Source organism: Quercus suber, unplaced genomic scaffold, assembly GCF_002906115.3.
Source record: "Quercus suber isolate HL8 unplaced genomic scaffold, Cork oak 2.0 scaffold_329, whole genome shotgun sequence".
Taxonomy (NCBI): domain Eukaryota; kingdom Viridiplantae; phylum Streptophyta; class Magnoliopsida; order Fagales; family Fagaceae; genus Quercus; species Quercus suber.
Window position 1 is genome coordinate 269,715 of NW_027069782.1, and position 14,610 is coordinate 284,324.

General features: G+C 34.1%; 2 protein-coding genes across 5 annotated transcripts; one reads left to right on the forward strand and one right to left on the reverse strand.

The window, feature by feature from the left end:
* Positions 1-8,282: 8,282 nt before the first annotated feature.
* On the forward strand, positions 8,283-9,241 carry LOC136071605 (uncharacterized). The gene is made up of 2 exons (XM_065783154.1): positions 8,283-8,508; positions 8,785-9,241. Exons 1-2 carry the CDS (start codon positions 8,401-8,403, stop codon positions 9,106-9,108), a joined length of 432 nt encoding a protein of 143 aa, XP_065639226.1. The 5' UTR covers positions 8,283-8,400; the 3' UTR covers positions 9,109-9,241.
* Positions 9,242-11,648: 2,407 nt separating this feature from the next.
* On the reverse strand, positions 11,649-13,819 carry LOC112011142 (UNC93-like protein 1). Of its 4 annotated transcripts, none has more exons than XM_024043531.2 (3): positions 12,515-13,819; positions 12,342-12,392; positions 11,649-12,117 (listed from the first exon to the last, which is right to left on the reverse strand). In XM_024043531.2, exons 1-3 carry the CDS (start codon positions 13,675-13,677, stop codon positions 11,886-11,888), a joined length of 1,446 nt encoding a protein of 481 aa, XP_023899299.1. In that variant the 5' UTR covers positions 13,678-13,819; the 3' UTR covers positions 11,649-11,885. The 4 variants fall into 4 exon arrangements, with proteins under 4 accessions (XP_023899299.1, XP_023899300.1, XP_023899301.1 ...); XM_024043533.2 differs by having other exon boundaries at positions 11,909-12,117; positions 12,307-12,392; XM_024043534.2 differs by having other exon boundaries at positions 12,048-12,117; positions 12,272-12,392.
* Between the last annotated feature and the right edge of the window lie 791 nt (positions 13,820-14,610).

The window sequence follows — 14,610 nt, forward strand, 5'->3', positions numbered from 1 at the left end:
GGTCTCTATCTCTTTTCACCATTGGTTCATGGGCTGACTGGTACTCCTGCCATGCCATTGCATTGTTCCCGCCATTATATCGTTTAACTTGAATTTGCTAGGCTTCCGCTGGGCTTGCCATGTATTATTCCTTCCCTCAGTTTGCGTTACCCAGTATTTCTGCTGGTCAGTTCTCATGTCATCTTGGGCTTCCTTGGCCCATTCTATTCCTTTGGGCATCCTCAGCCCATTTCATTCCTTTAAGCATCATCTGCCCATTTCATTTCTTTAGGCATCATTGGCCCATCTCATTCTTGCATTCCTATGGGCTTTTGCTAAATCTTTCGAGTTTACTCGGTCCAATTACCATATCCTTTACTTTTGGGGTTTGTTGGCCTTTGAACCAATCTCATTTACTAATTCCTTTCTTTGGGCTCCTCCGGCCCTTCTTTGCTTGCTTTCTACTTCTTATGATTCTCATGGGCTTACTACTTTCTTCTCTGGGGCACCCTTGAGCCCATTTGCTTTTTTTGGGGCCTTTTTACTATTTTGTAGGCATATAGATCATTATTTCTGTCATTCGGAGTTAATGGTTTTTCTCTTATTTTGCTAATCCTTACTTTGCTAATTCTTCTTTCTTTACCCTTTTCATATTGTTGGGCTTCTTCTTGTCATTGGGTTTTTTCTTCTTGCCAAAATGGGCCTCAACAACTTTCATCCTTCAACTTTTTACAATTTAAAAAAAAAAAAAAAAATCATTCCTAAATTATTGAAAAATGTTCTTTTTTCATCCCTATTTTTATCTCTAAGCTATCAAAAAAACAAATTACAAAATTTAAAGATAAAAATAATAATATTTTAATGTTTAAAAATGAAAAGCAAATTTTCAAAAAAGTTTAGGGGTTAAAATAGTATATATATATATATATATATTTTACAACTTTTTTTTTGTAATTATTATTTAGATAAATAATCAAGGAAAAGATAACAGATGCCTTAGGAGTTAGGATATTGGTTTTGCAAATATTTTTCGTAACTTTTTTTATAATAAATAAATAAATAACTATTTTTATATTTTTTTTATATTTTTTTTAAAAATAGCATCAAAACTTTTTTTAAATGGTCCTTAATAAAAAGCTTAAGGCATCAGTCATCTGCACTAGACATGGCAAAACGGGCGGGTCGGGTCGGGTTCAGGTCGGGTCAATCGGGTCGCGGGTCAAAACGGGTCACGGGTCAAAACGGGTCATTTTTAAACGGGTCAAACGGGTCGCGGGTCAAACGAGTTGCGGGTCAAACGGGTTGCGGGTCAAACGGGTCACGGGACGGGTCGAGTTGACCCGTATTTTTCAAACAAGTTTTTTTTTTTTTTTTTGGGAAATAGATGCAATTTGTCAATTGTTTCTAAGTTCCTTAACTATGATTAGATTTTCATTGGTGATACTATTACCACTTACCAATTACCACTAAACACTTGATACCTAAATTTGGTGCAACTCTTATTCCAGCTTTCTAGAAGCTAATCTTGGTATAATTTTTGATATGTTTAAAGTAGGAAGAGAAAATGAAGGTGGCAAGTAAAGAATGACAAACTATAATGGAGTATATAACATATTAAGTGAAGAAAAATAAGTAAATATCTTATAAGAATTACACCTCAATCTCAATCTACTCAACGTTGGTAGACGTGGAAAAACGGGCGGGTCGGGTCGGGTTCGGGTCGAGTCAATCGGGTCGCGGGTCAAAACGGGTCACGGGTCAAAACGGGTCATTTTTAAACGGGTCAAACGGGTTGCGAGTCAAACGGGTCGCGGGTCAAACGGGTTGCGGGTCAAACGAGTCGCGGGTCAAACGGGTCGGGTCAAACGGGTCTGACCCGTTTTGCCATGTCTAATCTGCACCAAAGATAATCATACCCAATGTTTGATATAATTACTAATGACACTTGTCACACACGACTTTCATGAGATGGACATTGACATTACATCCTCTAATCTTCTTCTTATTAAATGGCGTTAAAGTTCCAGATGGAATATTCATTTTCAAAATAGTACTAAAAAAAAAATACAAACCATTGCTAACATTTTGTCAATCAACCTAAATAGCTTATAATACTCATCACCTCACCTAAACTGATGTAGGACACAATTTACTATTTAATTATTGTAATTTATTATTTTTGGTATTTTATGTAAAAAAAACGTTAATTTAGGTTTAGGTGATTTATTTCCTTGTTTTTAGGTGCATTTAATGCTTTTTTAGGTCAAATTTGATTCCTGTTATGGTTAGGTATCAATTAGGAGTTATTTTAGATTATATTTTACTGTCAGTCAAGTTTTAAGGAGCCCTTAAATAGGCCCTTAAGTCTGTAAACGTTTTTCATAGACTATTATCAATAAACACAGACATTTTGTCAATTTTCTCTTCTGGTGGATTCCAGTTTTATCTCCTTGTGGATTCAAGGAAACCCCTCGTGGATTCGAGGTTTACTACAGAAACTAACAGTTTAGTTTCTGTTCCATCAAGAGAGCATCGTGTGTGTTTCTCTTCAGGCTTCCGCGACATCAGTTGGTATCAGAGCCTTGACTTACCCTGGTCTGATTGCTAACCGGCGAGACGGTAACCACCACCACAACAACGACGAAAACTTAGCGAGTATTACGTGACGTACAACAAGCACTCACAAATATCTATGCTAGGATGGCGCCGTTGAAGAATGGAAACAATAGGGATAACTGCAGCGGAGACATAACTCACGGGCAACCTATTGGTAAGCAAATTTCATATAGACCTTATAAGAAAATTGCAAGTTTTAATGGTTATTTTTTAAAAGAAGATTTTCTTGATTGGTTACTTGATCTAGAGGATTTATTTGACTATGAGAATATTTGTTATGAGAGAAAAGTTGGACTTGCTTTGTATAAACTTAGTAAGTATGCCTTATGTTGGTGGGAACAAGTACAATCTGATAGAATCCGACAAGGTAAAGACAAAATTCGATCATGGCCAAGGATGAAAAAGATGCTTGCTATCAAATTTTATCCTTTAGATTGTAAGAAATCTTGTCGTATACAATACAAGATTATTATTGGCCAAGGAGTTCATACTTGAATTATGTTGAAGAGCCAAATATTCCACCATTAAAGGAAGAATTACATGTTAAAGAAAATATTGTTCTGAAGAATATAGAGACGTCAAAGAAGAGAATATCAAGATTTTTGAGGAAATTAATGAAGGCCTTGTTATAGAAAAAGAACCTAAAATCAAGATTGTGGAGGAGATTAATGAAGACCCTATTATAGAGAAAGATCTTGAGGTTGAGATATAGAGACCATTAAAGAAGAAATTATAGAGGAAGTTTCAACGATCTCGATGAAATCAAGTTAGATGATTCAACATTCAAACTCCTATTATTTTATTGGGGACATCGAAACAAAGTTTATTGATTTTATTGGGTGGAAAGATTTGATTTATCATTGACTCTTATTTGGTGAATATTGTCAATTACATGAAGATCAAGGGAGAAGAAGTTCAAGTTGTCCAATTAATGACTTTCAAGTTTGGCAAGAAGACAAAGAAGATGAAGTATTCAAGTATTTGTTCTCTTGGCATGGGAGATTTCAGATTTCAAAGATGAACTCGAGGACGAGTTGTTTCAAGTGGAGGGGTCTGATGTAGGACACAATTTACTATTTAATTATTGTAATTTATTATTTTTGGTATTTTATGTAAAAAAGTTATTTTAGGTTAGGTGATTTATTTCCTTGTTTTTAGGTGCATTTAATGCTTTTTTAGGTCAAATTTGATTCCTGTTATGGTTAGGTATCAATTAGGAGTTATTTAGATTATATTTTACTTCAGTCAAGTTTTAAGGAGCCCTTAAATAGGCCTTAAGTCTGTAAACGTTTTTCATAGTTATTATCAATAAACACAGACATTTTGTCAATTTTCTCTTCTGGTGGATTCCAGTTTTATCTCCTTGTGGATTCAGGGAAACCCCTCGTGGATTCAGGGAAACCCCTCGTGGATTCGAGGTTTACTACGAGAAACTAACAGTTTAGTTTCTGTTCCATCAAGAGAGCATCGTGTGTGTTTCTCTTCAGGCTTCCGCGACATCATAAACAGTATATGATATTCACACACTGAGTTTATATTTTATTCTTAAAATTGTGAGTTTTTTTTTTTTTTTTTTGAGAAGGTTAATAAGCTTGTGAGTCGGTACTCCTTTTGGAGTAAGTTTGGGTTTACACCTATAAAATTTGTATCTACCGTTCATTGTCCATAATTTTTTTTTTTTTTTTAAGATTAAAATCATAAAGCTTTCAATCTCTAGAACGAGTCAATCTTATATCCCATTTTTGCTCTACTATATACTCCACCAATAAAAACATGACATGTCCACTTATTTTGTTGTGTTCTTGGCCACATTTTAATATTTAATGTGTCGGATCAAGGCTATATTTTTTTAGAGAAAGGCTTGGACCTTAATTATACTACAATGACAACATTTTCGTAGGGCAAGGATTTGCTGAACCTTGGTTGCAACAGATCTTGCATAGTAGTGGAAGTGGCAATATGTTAGAATTATTAGTGCCAATTTAAAGAAATTTTTTGTTAACCACTTTAGTGTTTCTCATCCCCTCTCTCTCTCTCTCTCTCTCTCACACACACACACACATCATGCAAGATTTGCTACAACCCCTTCTCATAGGGTAATTATTGAGTATTGGAGTACCATAATAAGTACTCCTTCTCTCACATAATGTGGATTCCACTAATTAAATTTATGGTGAATTCACAGTTCATGTGAGAGAGAGTACAATTTATGGTATCTCGGAGTATTCAATAATTTTCCCTTTCTCATACTGTATCTATTTAAAATCCACCATGAGCTAGAAAGGTTTAAAAAATAGGTTTTGGCTAAAGTGCGTGTCAACTGTTATGTGGCTTTGTATAGGGTAATGTTTTAGAATTCTCAGGAATGTTTTAAAATTCCATATTTGGTTGCAAATTACGCTAGGAAATCAATGCCAAGGGAATCTGGATTCCCCCATTAAACCCCTCTCATAGGAATGTGATTCTTTAAAACATGTGGGTATCCAGATTCCCAATTTAAAGAAATTTATTTTTTATAAATTGACAATTTTAACCTTTTTCCTTATCATTAAAGCAATTAAAATAAAATATAAACCAAATAATCAATATCTTTTCTCTTGTCTTATAACCTAATGTTGTCAAGTTGTTTTGTTATGGATTAAGCTCTTTTAAAAATTATTATTAAGAATAAAGCATTTGAGAATTTAAATACTTATTTTTGTATTGTACTTGTCATTTTAAAATTATACTACAGTTTTAATGAATTTGTCATAATTAAATAGTTTATATTTTGTTTTTCATTATTTATTTAGAGAAAGATTTTTTTTTTTTTTTAAGACTGGTAGTTCACATTCAAATCTAAAATAAAATGGGAAAAAAAAATTCATTTAAGATTACTAGGAATAACCAAACATTATATCTCAATTCTAGGAATCTTAAGAGATTCCAAATGAAACCAAACATAAGAATACTACATTTTAAACATTCAGATTGTAAAGAATCAATTTCTAAGAATCTAGATGAGGAATAATATGGATTCCCCTAACTAAATGCCACATTAAGGGTTTATGAACATATCCAAATGGGCTCTTTAATGAATAAGCCCACTATGATTATTCCTAGTCCATATAGTTAGCTCAAATGGACATGTTATTTTAAATTTGTATTTTTGTTATTAGGAATTTCTAAATAGATAAAAATGAGATAAATTGTTAGATATCTTATCTAATTGTAGATTTATAGTAGATAAAGATTGAGTTTCATTGGAATCTTATGTTTATTTTGTAAAACCATCTATTTTTCTATATGTCTGATATTAAATAATATAGTAAGTTGTAAAATCTTATTACTTAGACCATTTCCCTTTGAACTTTGAAGATGTGAACTCATTTGGAGTAGTCCATTTTTCTAAATTAGAGGTTTTGGTTTTCTTGAATCAATCAACAACAAAAAATCTGCATGTAACAAACTCTTTAGTGACACACAACCAAACAAAAAAGATATATAATTAGAGGCAGAATCAATAAGGTAAGTAATATAAAAGGTCTTACCTCTTCTCTTTCACTTCCATCCAAATATAATGTATGTTTTTTAAGAGCATTCACATCAACTCATATAAATATAAAATAGCATAAAGTCTAAAATATAGCTAATGACTTTTGCAAAATGTTATGCAAAATGAGATTTAGCTACAATTTTTGTGCAAATATACAAATTAATGTAGCTTATTAAAAAAAAAATTATTTCTTTGCATCTCTCAAAGGGGGGAAGATAATGACTATGATTATTGTGTTTGTGTGTGAATTGAGAGAAAGCTTAAAAATTAAGAAATTTGATATTTTAATAAAATATAGTATAAAATAGATAATCAAATGTTGGTTTTTTGAAAAATGGTTAGCTAAATAGAAAAAATAAGTCCTTATTCTAAAATAAACAATAATTTTGCATTAGGTAATGTTAATACTCAAGGAAATTGATTTAGTACCGTACCGTCCAATTGGTAACACCGGAATTTGCACTACTACAGAAATGGAGCTGATTCGTACTACCCAAGATACTAGGGTAACCGGCTCATTCTGGCCATTTAGCATATTTTGAAAAATCTTTGTTTTGGATCGGTATGATCTATACAAAATCAAAGGAACTTTTTTTTGTTGAAAATTTTGATGCTTACATCTCTTTTGTACAACTTTTGTACAACTTACCAGTGGCAGTTGTAAGTGGTAGAAGTGTGGACCTGCTATTTTTTTCTTACCACTCACAACTACCATGTGCCAAATTGTGTAAGAAGTGATGGTCCTATCATTTTCGTATTGTGGTCATTCTACGTACCCTAGTTTTTTAGAGGGAATGATACTCAGGTTAGATCATAATTCTTAACCATAAATTTTAAGGGCTTTCTCCTAACCGTTTAGTTGGCCAATTCTCTATTTAATGGAATAAGATAAGTCTAAACTCAAGGTCAAGATCTTCTTTATCCTTGAGAGCGTTTTTTTTTTTAAGTTTATCATCTCTTATTCAGTCTCCTTCCGAAGCTAAACATAATAGAATCTCACTTCCCTATTTTTCTTCTTAAGTCTCTTTATGAATAAGGATAAGGATAAATATGAATTCAAGTGTCTGTGTGCGTGGTGTGTGTTGTTTTAAACTTTTTGTTACCTTTAAAACATGTTTGTTAATTTTGGGTTTTGTACGTTATTTAAATTACTCATATTGTTAAGTTAAGTTTGTTTTTTTTCCTTGCAAACACTAATTAGTTTTTATTTCAAATTATATTTGACATATTCATTGTTAAATTATGGGAAATCTAGCAACAATACTTTTTTTTTTATTTATTTAAAAAAACATACAAATAATTCAAAAATAATGATTTTGTGTCTTTTCTTTTATTAATTGGTCAGAAGAGTTTATTTACAATGATGTCGATGTATCAATCTAGAAATTTATTAATTATGTTTTCTTTTTATGTGACAACAATCACGTTCATTAACACGCTAGTTTATAAACTCTTATGTATTCTTTTTATGTTATTGATGTCGCACTAACCATGTTTTTTGTGACATCAGTTTGTAAGCCATACATAAAATTAGTAGTAATGTTAACATTTTTCTTGTTGATATTTTGTTAATGTTAAATAAATACTAGTTTGCATTAAAAAAAAAATATTTTGTTTATATTAAACCACCCCACCCTGACCAGCATAGCAAATGAGACGGGGACGAGGGTTAAATCCTTCCCTCAAGCAAATTCGTGAGGGTGGTAGGTTTGGGGTCTCCGTCCTGTTTATATTTAAATATTTTAAATATATTTTTTTCTATAGGTATTTTATTCTTTAGAACTCAAACTATAAACTTTATTATCAATTGTGGTATTGTAATGTGATTTTGGATTTTACCATGAATTTCAAAAGTTGTTATTGATCTTCTGTCATTGCAACTTTATTTGTAGTAATATGCTCAACAGTTATGACTAAAGCCAAAAAGAACCACCCTGTCAACTCGAAATTCAGGACTAACCGACTAACTGTTAACCGTTACTATACTACATGAGGCGCCAAAACAAAGTTTGCTGTCCATATGACAAAGTCACCCAAAGATTTAGCCACAAACCCATTTGCCAGGCAGAATATGCTATGCCGTTGGTTTTGCCAAAATTAACGGTTGCTCTAAATTTTTGCAGCTGCCGGCTATATTATAAATCACCATCTCCTATAGCCCTTCTCAGCCTCATTGAACATCCTTATTTGATCACAATTCGCATATAAAATCCTATATTGGTGTTTCAGCCACTCTCACAACTCTCCCCACAAAGCTATTCATTCATAAGATGGGGGGCTGTGCGGGGAAGCCCAAGCACTCTGATGTCCACAAGGAGTCAATCCCCACTGAGGATCCTGCCCATGCCAACAAGGCCGAGGGCGAGGCTATTCCTCAGGTACTAGTATACATTACATTTCGATCTTATTTAAGCCGTTTGGAAATGGTGAATTTAACGATTTAATCTAACATTCTCCTCTCACGTGTGGGCCTAAACTACCTTCATTAAATAGGAGATAAGGTAGAGACAGACTTCATGCTTTGATATCATGATAAATTACAGTTATCCTAGAAGTTTAAGTTATTACAAAATGATGAATTTAATCATTTAACGAGTTGACATATTGTTTCTTGGATTTTTTTTTTTTTTTCTTTTGCTGATATGTGATTGCAGGAGAGCCAAAATGGAGGTGAGAGTCAGAAAGAAGCACCATTGGTAGACCTCTCTAACCCAAAGGAAGAAGAAACAAAGGAGAAGGGTGGAAATGATTCCTCTGAACCAAAGACAGATGAAGCAGTACCAGTTTCCGTGGAGGCGGGTAAAGAGACTACCAAGATAACTGAGGGCAAAGTTGAAGTCCCTGCTGCTAACAACTCAGAGGAAAAGAAGGTTGAGGTTGGTAATGAGATCAAAAAGCCAGTAGAGGGGCAAGCTGAGGCTAAAGTCCAAAAACCAGATGCTAATAATAAGAGTGATGCACCTCTTGCCACTGTTTGATGGCATTTTAGAGTTATTGTATCCAACAAAAACCATGATGTGCAAGAGAAGTATCACAATGATTGATTTGAGCTGGTTTGTTGGGACTAAATGTAAAATTACCTGGACCAACGGAAAATTCATTTTTTATTTATGTCATGTAGCAGTTTTTATGTTTTATAAAAAATATATATCCTATGCAAAAGAAGATTAGGATGATTTGCCGTTATTCCTTTCCTGCAAAAACACATATTTGGCACAATAGACACTGAACTCATTATCTTTATGATTATGATGGAGGGTTTAAATATAAAATCGAGACAAAGAAATCTGCAAGTTAGACTTTCTCACTGATTCATATATTACAGCTACAATTTTCATTAATATCTTGAGGGGAATCTCATAACATTCTCCTCGAAAACAATTACCATGGATGTTGTGTGGAGTTGCACATTAGTTTTTAACAAGAACGTTAAGGGGTAATGAGAGATCGTTGTGTTACTTTCTGAAATGCCGTATAGTTTTGTTAGTGTAAAATATGAGCGGATGCTATTGAGGTCAATTCTTATTTCTGCCCAGTGGCACTTAGCACGTATGGTCTATGAATATTAGGCTGTAGTTATGACCTTAACTTCAAGTTTACAACTACAGGCCACTAGTCGGTGAGAGCTGTATTTTCTGCAAATAACAAGAAGGGAACCGAGGAATTTTTTCCTTTCCATATTTAGGTTTTGTATATAACATTCTGTTTTTCACTTGTTCTATGAATAGAGGCAGCTTCTGCTAATTTTATTGATACAAGGGCTGCCTTTGACTTATTTCTTAAGATTTTCCTTTTTAAGGAAGTCTCTCTTTACAAAGGCATCATTATATGGGGTCCATATTTCACTTGTAAGAGCTGTGAAACAAAAGTTCCCAAGTTGCTACTGAGCTTTTGGTATATAAACCAAGAGTTCCATTTCAAATGCTTTTGGTCATGATCTAGTCTTCTACACTTGTTTTGCTGGCTCAAAGAATTATTCTCTGTCTCCAGCTTGTAAATTAATCAAAGCCATAACTAGAACAGAGCAGCACCTAGAACCTGGAGTAGAAAGTTACTTAAACAACTAAGCCCGCAAAGCTACAAAAACTTGGAGCAGGCAGCTTTCCTCCTGTCCTTTAGAAATATATGACTGAAAACAGCCATATTCCAAGTACAAAAAACCACTTTGATCCTACTCCTTCACATCCAAACATGTCAGATAGGAAATCTAAAGACTCCATGCAAGTAAAGTAAACATATGAGGAACTATACTTAATAATGCATAGTTGCCAGAGCTTCTAATTGCAGAATTTCACAATGTCACTCACACCACCAGTATTAGTTAGCTGCTTAGGATTTTGTCTATGGTAACTTATTAGACAATTCAATCAGCATCTTTGCCCCTAATTAAACCCAACTGAAACCTCTCAAGGTTGCCTTCAAAAACTCTAGCACAGAGAATATATTGTTCAAATAACTATTCTGCTGCCTCAATCTAAACATAAGAAAGTTCAAGGAAGTCGATGAACTAAAATTCCTTGTATGTCTATCAAGTTAACTTCAGGAAAAGGAATGCTTTATAAAGTTCCCTATTACAGGTTCTTTTAATTGATAAGGTACCCTACCATCTGTACTGCCCCATAGGAAACCTGATAACTCAATTTCAAAGAGTGCCTTAAATTCGAATGTTTCAAACATAGATGTTCGTATTCTGTGCAATTCTCTTTAGCACCCAAGGTGACAATTCCCAACGACAATATGATTCAATTGAAATAGAAAAATGATCAGAGAACTTTGATTACTTTTAAATTTTAAATTTATGAAATTGAGCAAGAAGTACTCCCTTTCCAATATATCAAAATTCCTAAAAGATCCTTCGCTGAAAGTTGACTTCAAGATCATTTCCGATCAGGTCACAAACAAAACCATCTGTGTAAATCTCTATAGGCAAAACACATATAAATGGAGTCAGCTCTTCCCAAGTCAAAGTTAATAATATAGGACTTGGCTTGGTGGTGGTTAGCCTGGCATTTCTAAAGTATATAGGATATTGTTTCAGTATATTCTCCCAGACACTAAGTCCATCCAAGTGACGACTAAAAAGAACAATCTGTTCCATCTACTACAGTGATTGCATCACTTATTATAAGCCAACTAGTTCAGAGTATTCTATAACCTGCAGGGGACACCTGGATAGACGGAATTTTATCTCTTGTACATTATAAGGTAAAGATCGTTCATGTTGACCTTGAAAAGCCTATGACAAGAATTCTTTGTATAAATCTAAGCACAAAAAAAGTGCACATTGACACAATTTTTCACAACCTTTTCTCACAACTTGGTATGTAGTAAATTTTGATTAGAGTAATATCCCTTTAACAATCCATCACTAACATTACTTTTGTTATTTACCAATCACAATAGGTTAAAAAGATGTGTCATTAGATTTATTATAAATCTAAATGGATAGAATTCTCATTTTCATATGGTTTTTATGTGCTAAAGCTACCTCAAAGTATTATTTTTGAGATGGGGCTTATGCTAATAACTTACAAGGTATTCATCTAATTATACTCATGTTCCAATATTGAATTATATATATAGACAGATAGCAGTCGAGAGATAGGAACAAGACATGAACTTCCATTAAGGACAGTAACAATAATAATTTACACAGCAGATGCAAATTTCAACTTGAAAACATTTAGATGCCATAATGCAGAACACAAGAACTCAATGGGAGAAAAACATTCAATCCCTCCACATCAGTATTGTGTCATGTATAGGCAGAGCCGGCGGAAGTAGGGTCAGCCTCCTTGGCAGTTCCCTCTTCATTCTTGTGGTTATCCTTCACAGCCAACAATACAAGAATCAACAATAATGGATAACTTATTGTAGTAAGCGACCAATTCACAATCAGCTGGGACATGTAGGATACTTTCTGCGTATCAACCTGCCAAGCAGCTGCTGCCCCAGCACTTTGTACTCCCTTATAAAACCCAACATACCTGCAAATACAAGAACAAAGATTTTTAGAACTCAATACCTATACATATAAGGCCTCCATATGCTTTCTTCTGTTCCTATTGCAAAACAACAACTATAATTATAACATGCATAGAAATTGTTTAATCCAAAACCGATAATCAATAAAAGTAAAACCCCAAGAGATTGATGCAGTGATTCTCAAGCCTCACAACATCCATGAGATTCTAGATTCAAAACTCCTAACCAGCATCCAAATGGTTCCTCCTTGTAATTAACTGTGTGTGAGATGGGAGGACTACACAAATCAGAAGATTAATTAGTAGGGTGGACCCCATATTACAAATTAAACAAAAAAACCAAAAACCCAATCATCAATATGACATACATAAAATCTTTAATCCACCATATATCCATTACCTGCCAAGGATTTCAGAATCATCCGCCAAAGCTCCAATCACCCAATAAACCATGCTCTGGAACATGGCATCCAGCAACCCATAACTAAAATACAAGACGAATGGCCCAGCGAAATCTCGACCCGAGTCCTTAAAATCCAACGGCGGTAGCGGGTCTTTGATCGAGTACCTGCGCTGGTTAGCAAGCCCACCACCCCAAATAGCAGTCCCAAGTAGAGCAACCACACAAACCCCAGCAATCCCCCTCTTCCTCCTACTCTCAAAACTGAAATCCATCAAGTAACCAATCGCAACCGAGCCCAACATCTGTGCACCCCAATAGAACACATTGTTGAACCCTCTAGTCCTCAAATTAAACAGCGTTGCATTCACATTATTGAACTGATACGTATAGAAAAAAATACTAGACCAAGCTGCAGGCACTATAAGCAACATCTTCCAATTCAAAAACAACTTAACAATCTCAACTGCCTCAGTCGAAACATTAGAGTACTGAATGTGAGTACATCGAGTCCCATCCTCACGAATAACCTTACTGGGGGGCAAAATAGCAAAAGAGAGAGCAGTCCCAGCTGCCATAAACACCATGAAACCAATATAAGTTCCATCGTTAACCGAAGCAGCTTCGCTACGTTTAAAGTTCGTGAGAAAAGGAATGAGTCCACCAATAACACCACCCATGTTGAAAATACTCCCAAAGAGCGAGATATAAACCCCTTTACGATGAGCAGGAGGGTAAGACGTCATGATAGCGCCTTGACCAGCCCACAAAAGACCAGCTCCAACACCCAACAGAGCACCAGCATCAATGGCGAAAGCTTGGTGTTTGTGATGGTTGTAATAGAGGAAAGAGCCAGCGTAGAGGATATAGGTGGAGCAACCTGCGGCAAGGGTGAGATGGGGTCCGAGGATGTTGTAGATACCACCACCGAGGACTCCGAAGACAGCGAAGGTGGCGTAGAGTGCGGTGTTGGTGTTGTTTGCGGCTGTGTGGTCGACTTGGCCACCACCGCCCATGCCTGACAGAGCGTTGAACATGCCAGGACAACAGAAACACACTAAGCCTATGAGGCTGACTTGAACAAAGGGTGAGTTGTACCTGAACTTGGATTTGAGGTATTTTGGATTCTGGGGAGCTGTTTCCTCGTCTCCATCGAAACCCATTGAGGTTTTTCTGAGTAGTGTTGTTTTGGGTCTGAGAGAGAGAATCAGAGCTCAGAACTCAGAACTCAGAACACAGAACACAGAATTGGGGATCAGCACGGAATTTTAGGAGGACGTGGAAGTATTTTGTGAGTATGAGTTGCCTTGGGAGCTGTGAAGTTGGAATTTAAGGTACAAAAAAGTCATAGGTACGGTTAAAAAATACTAATAAAGATAAGAATCATAAATGATAGTAGAATCTTTTTGATTTGTTTGAATAATTTTAGAAAGTGACACAATTTATTTATTTATTTATTTTTATTCTTTGTGATAATTTGTCGAAAATAATAGTTGGTTGAGTTTAAAGCAATTATCTATTAATTATAATCTATTTTTATTTTTATTATATTATAAATTTTATCCTTTTAACTTTGCCTAAGATTTAATTAGTTTTTTTAACTTCACTTTCGTTCTATTAAATTATCTAAATTTCAAACTTTATTCAATTCAATACTTTTATTTGTCTCCTTTAAAGACTCAAAATTACACTGATAGTAAGATTTAAAATGACGTAATTTTAAATTTTAAAAAATTTTAATTAAAAATTAAAAATTAAAAAAAAGTTAAATAGAAATAGAAATTTAAATGGTTGCCATTAGAAATAAAAAATATGCACATGTTACACATATTTAATCAATATTTAGTGCAATTTTAAAATTTTTAGAAGTACTACGTTTATAATATTTTAACAACACTTTCACAACAAATCATAATTGATAAATTATTATTAGTTCTAATTTGAACCTACTACTAAAATGACTTTTTTATCCACCGATAACAACACGTAATAACTTATTACTTATAATTTTTTTATGAAAGTATTGTAAAATTACAGCGAATGTAGCATTTCTACAAAATTTTAGAATAGTATTAATTACATACTATTTTTGCATA

Coding starts and splice junctions, on each gene's coding strand:
- LOC112011142 (XM_024043531.2), bottom strand. CDS start 13,677: ATGGGTTTCGATGGAGACGAGGAAACAGCTCCCCAGAATCCAAAATAC. Junction 12,393..12,514: donor GATTCTGAAATCCTTGGCAG/GTAATGGATATA, acceptor TGATTTGTGTAG/TCCTCCCATCTCACACACAG. Junction 12,118..12,341: donor GAGGAACCATTTGGATGCTG/GTTAGGAGTTTT, acceptor TTGTATTTGCAG/GTATGTTGGGTTTTATAAGG.
- LOC136071605 (XM_065783154.1), top strand. CDS start 8,401: ATGGGGGGCTGTGCGGGGAAGCCCAAGCACTCTGATGTCCACAAGGAG. Junction 8,509..8,784: donor AGGGCGAGGCTATTCCTCAG/GTACTAGTATAC, acceptor ATGTGATTGCAG/GAGAGCCAAAATGGAGGTGA.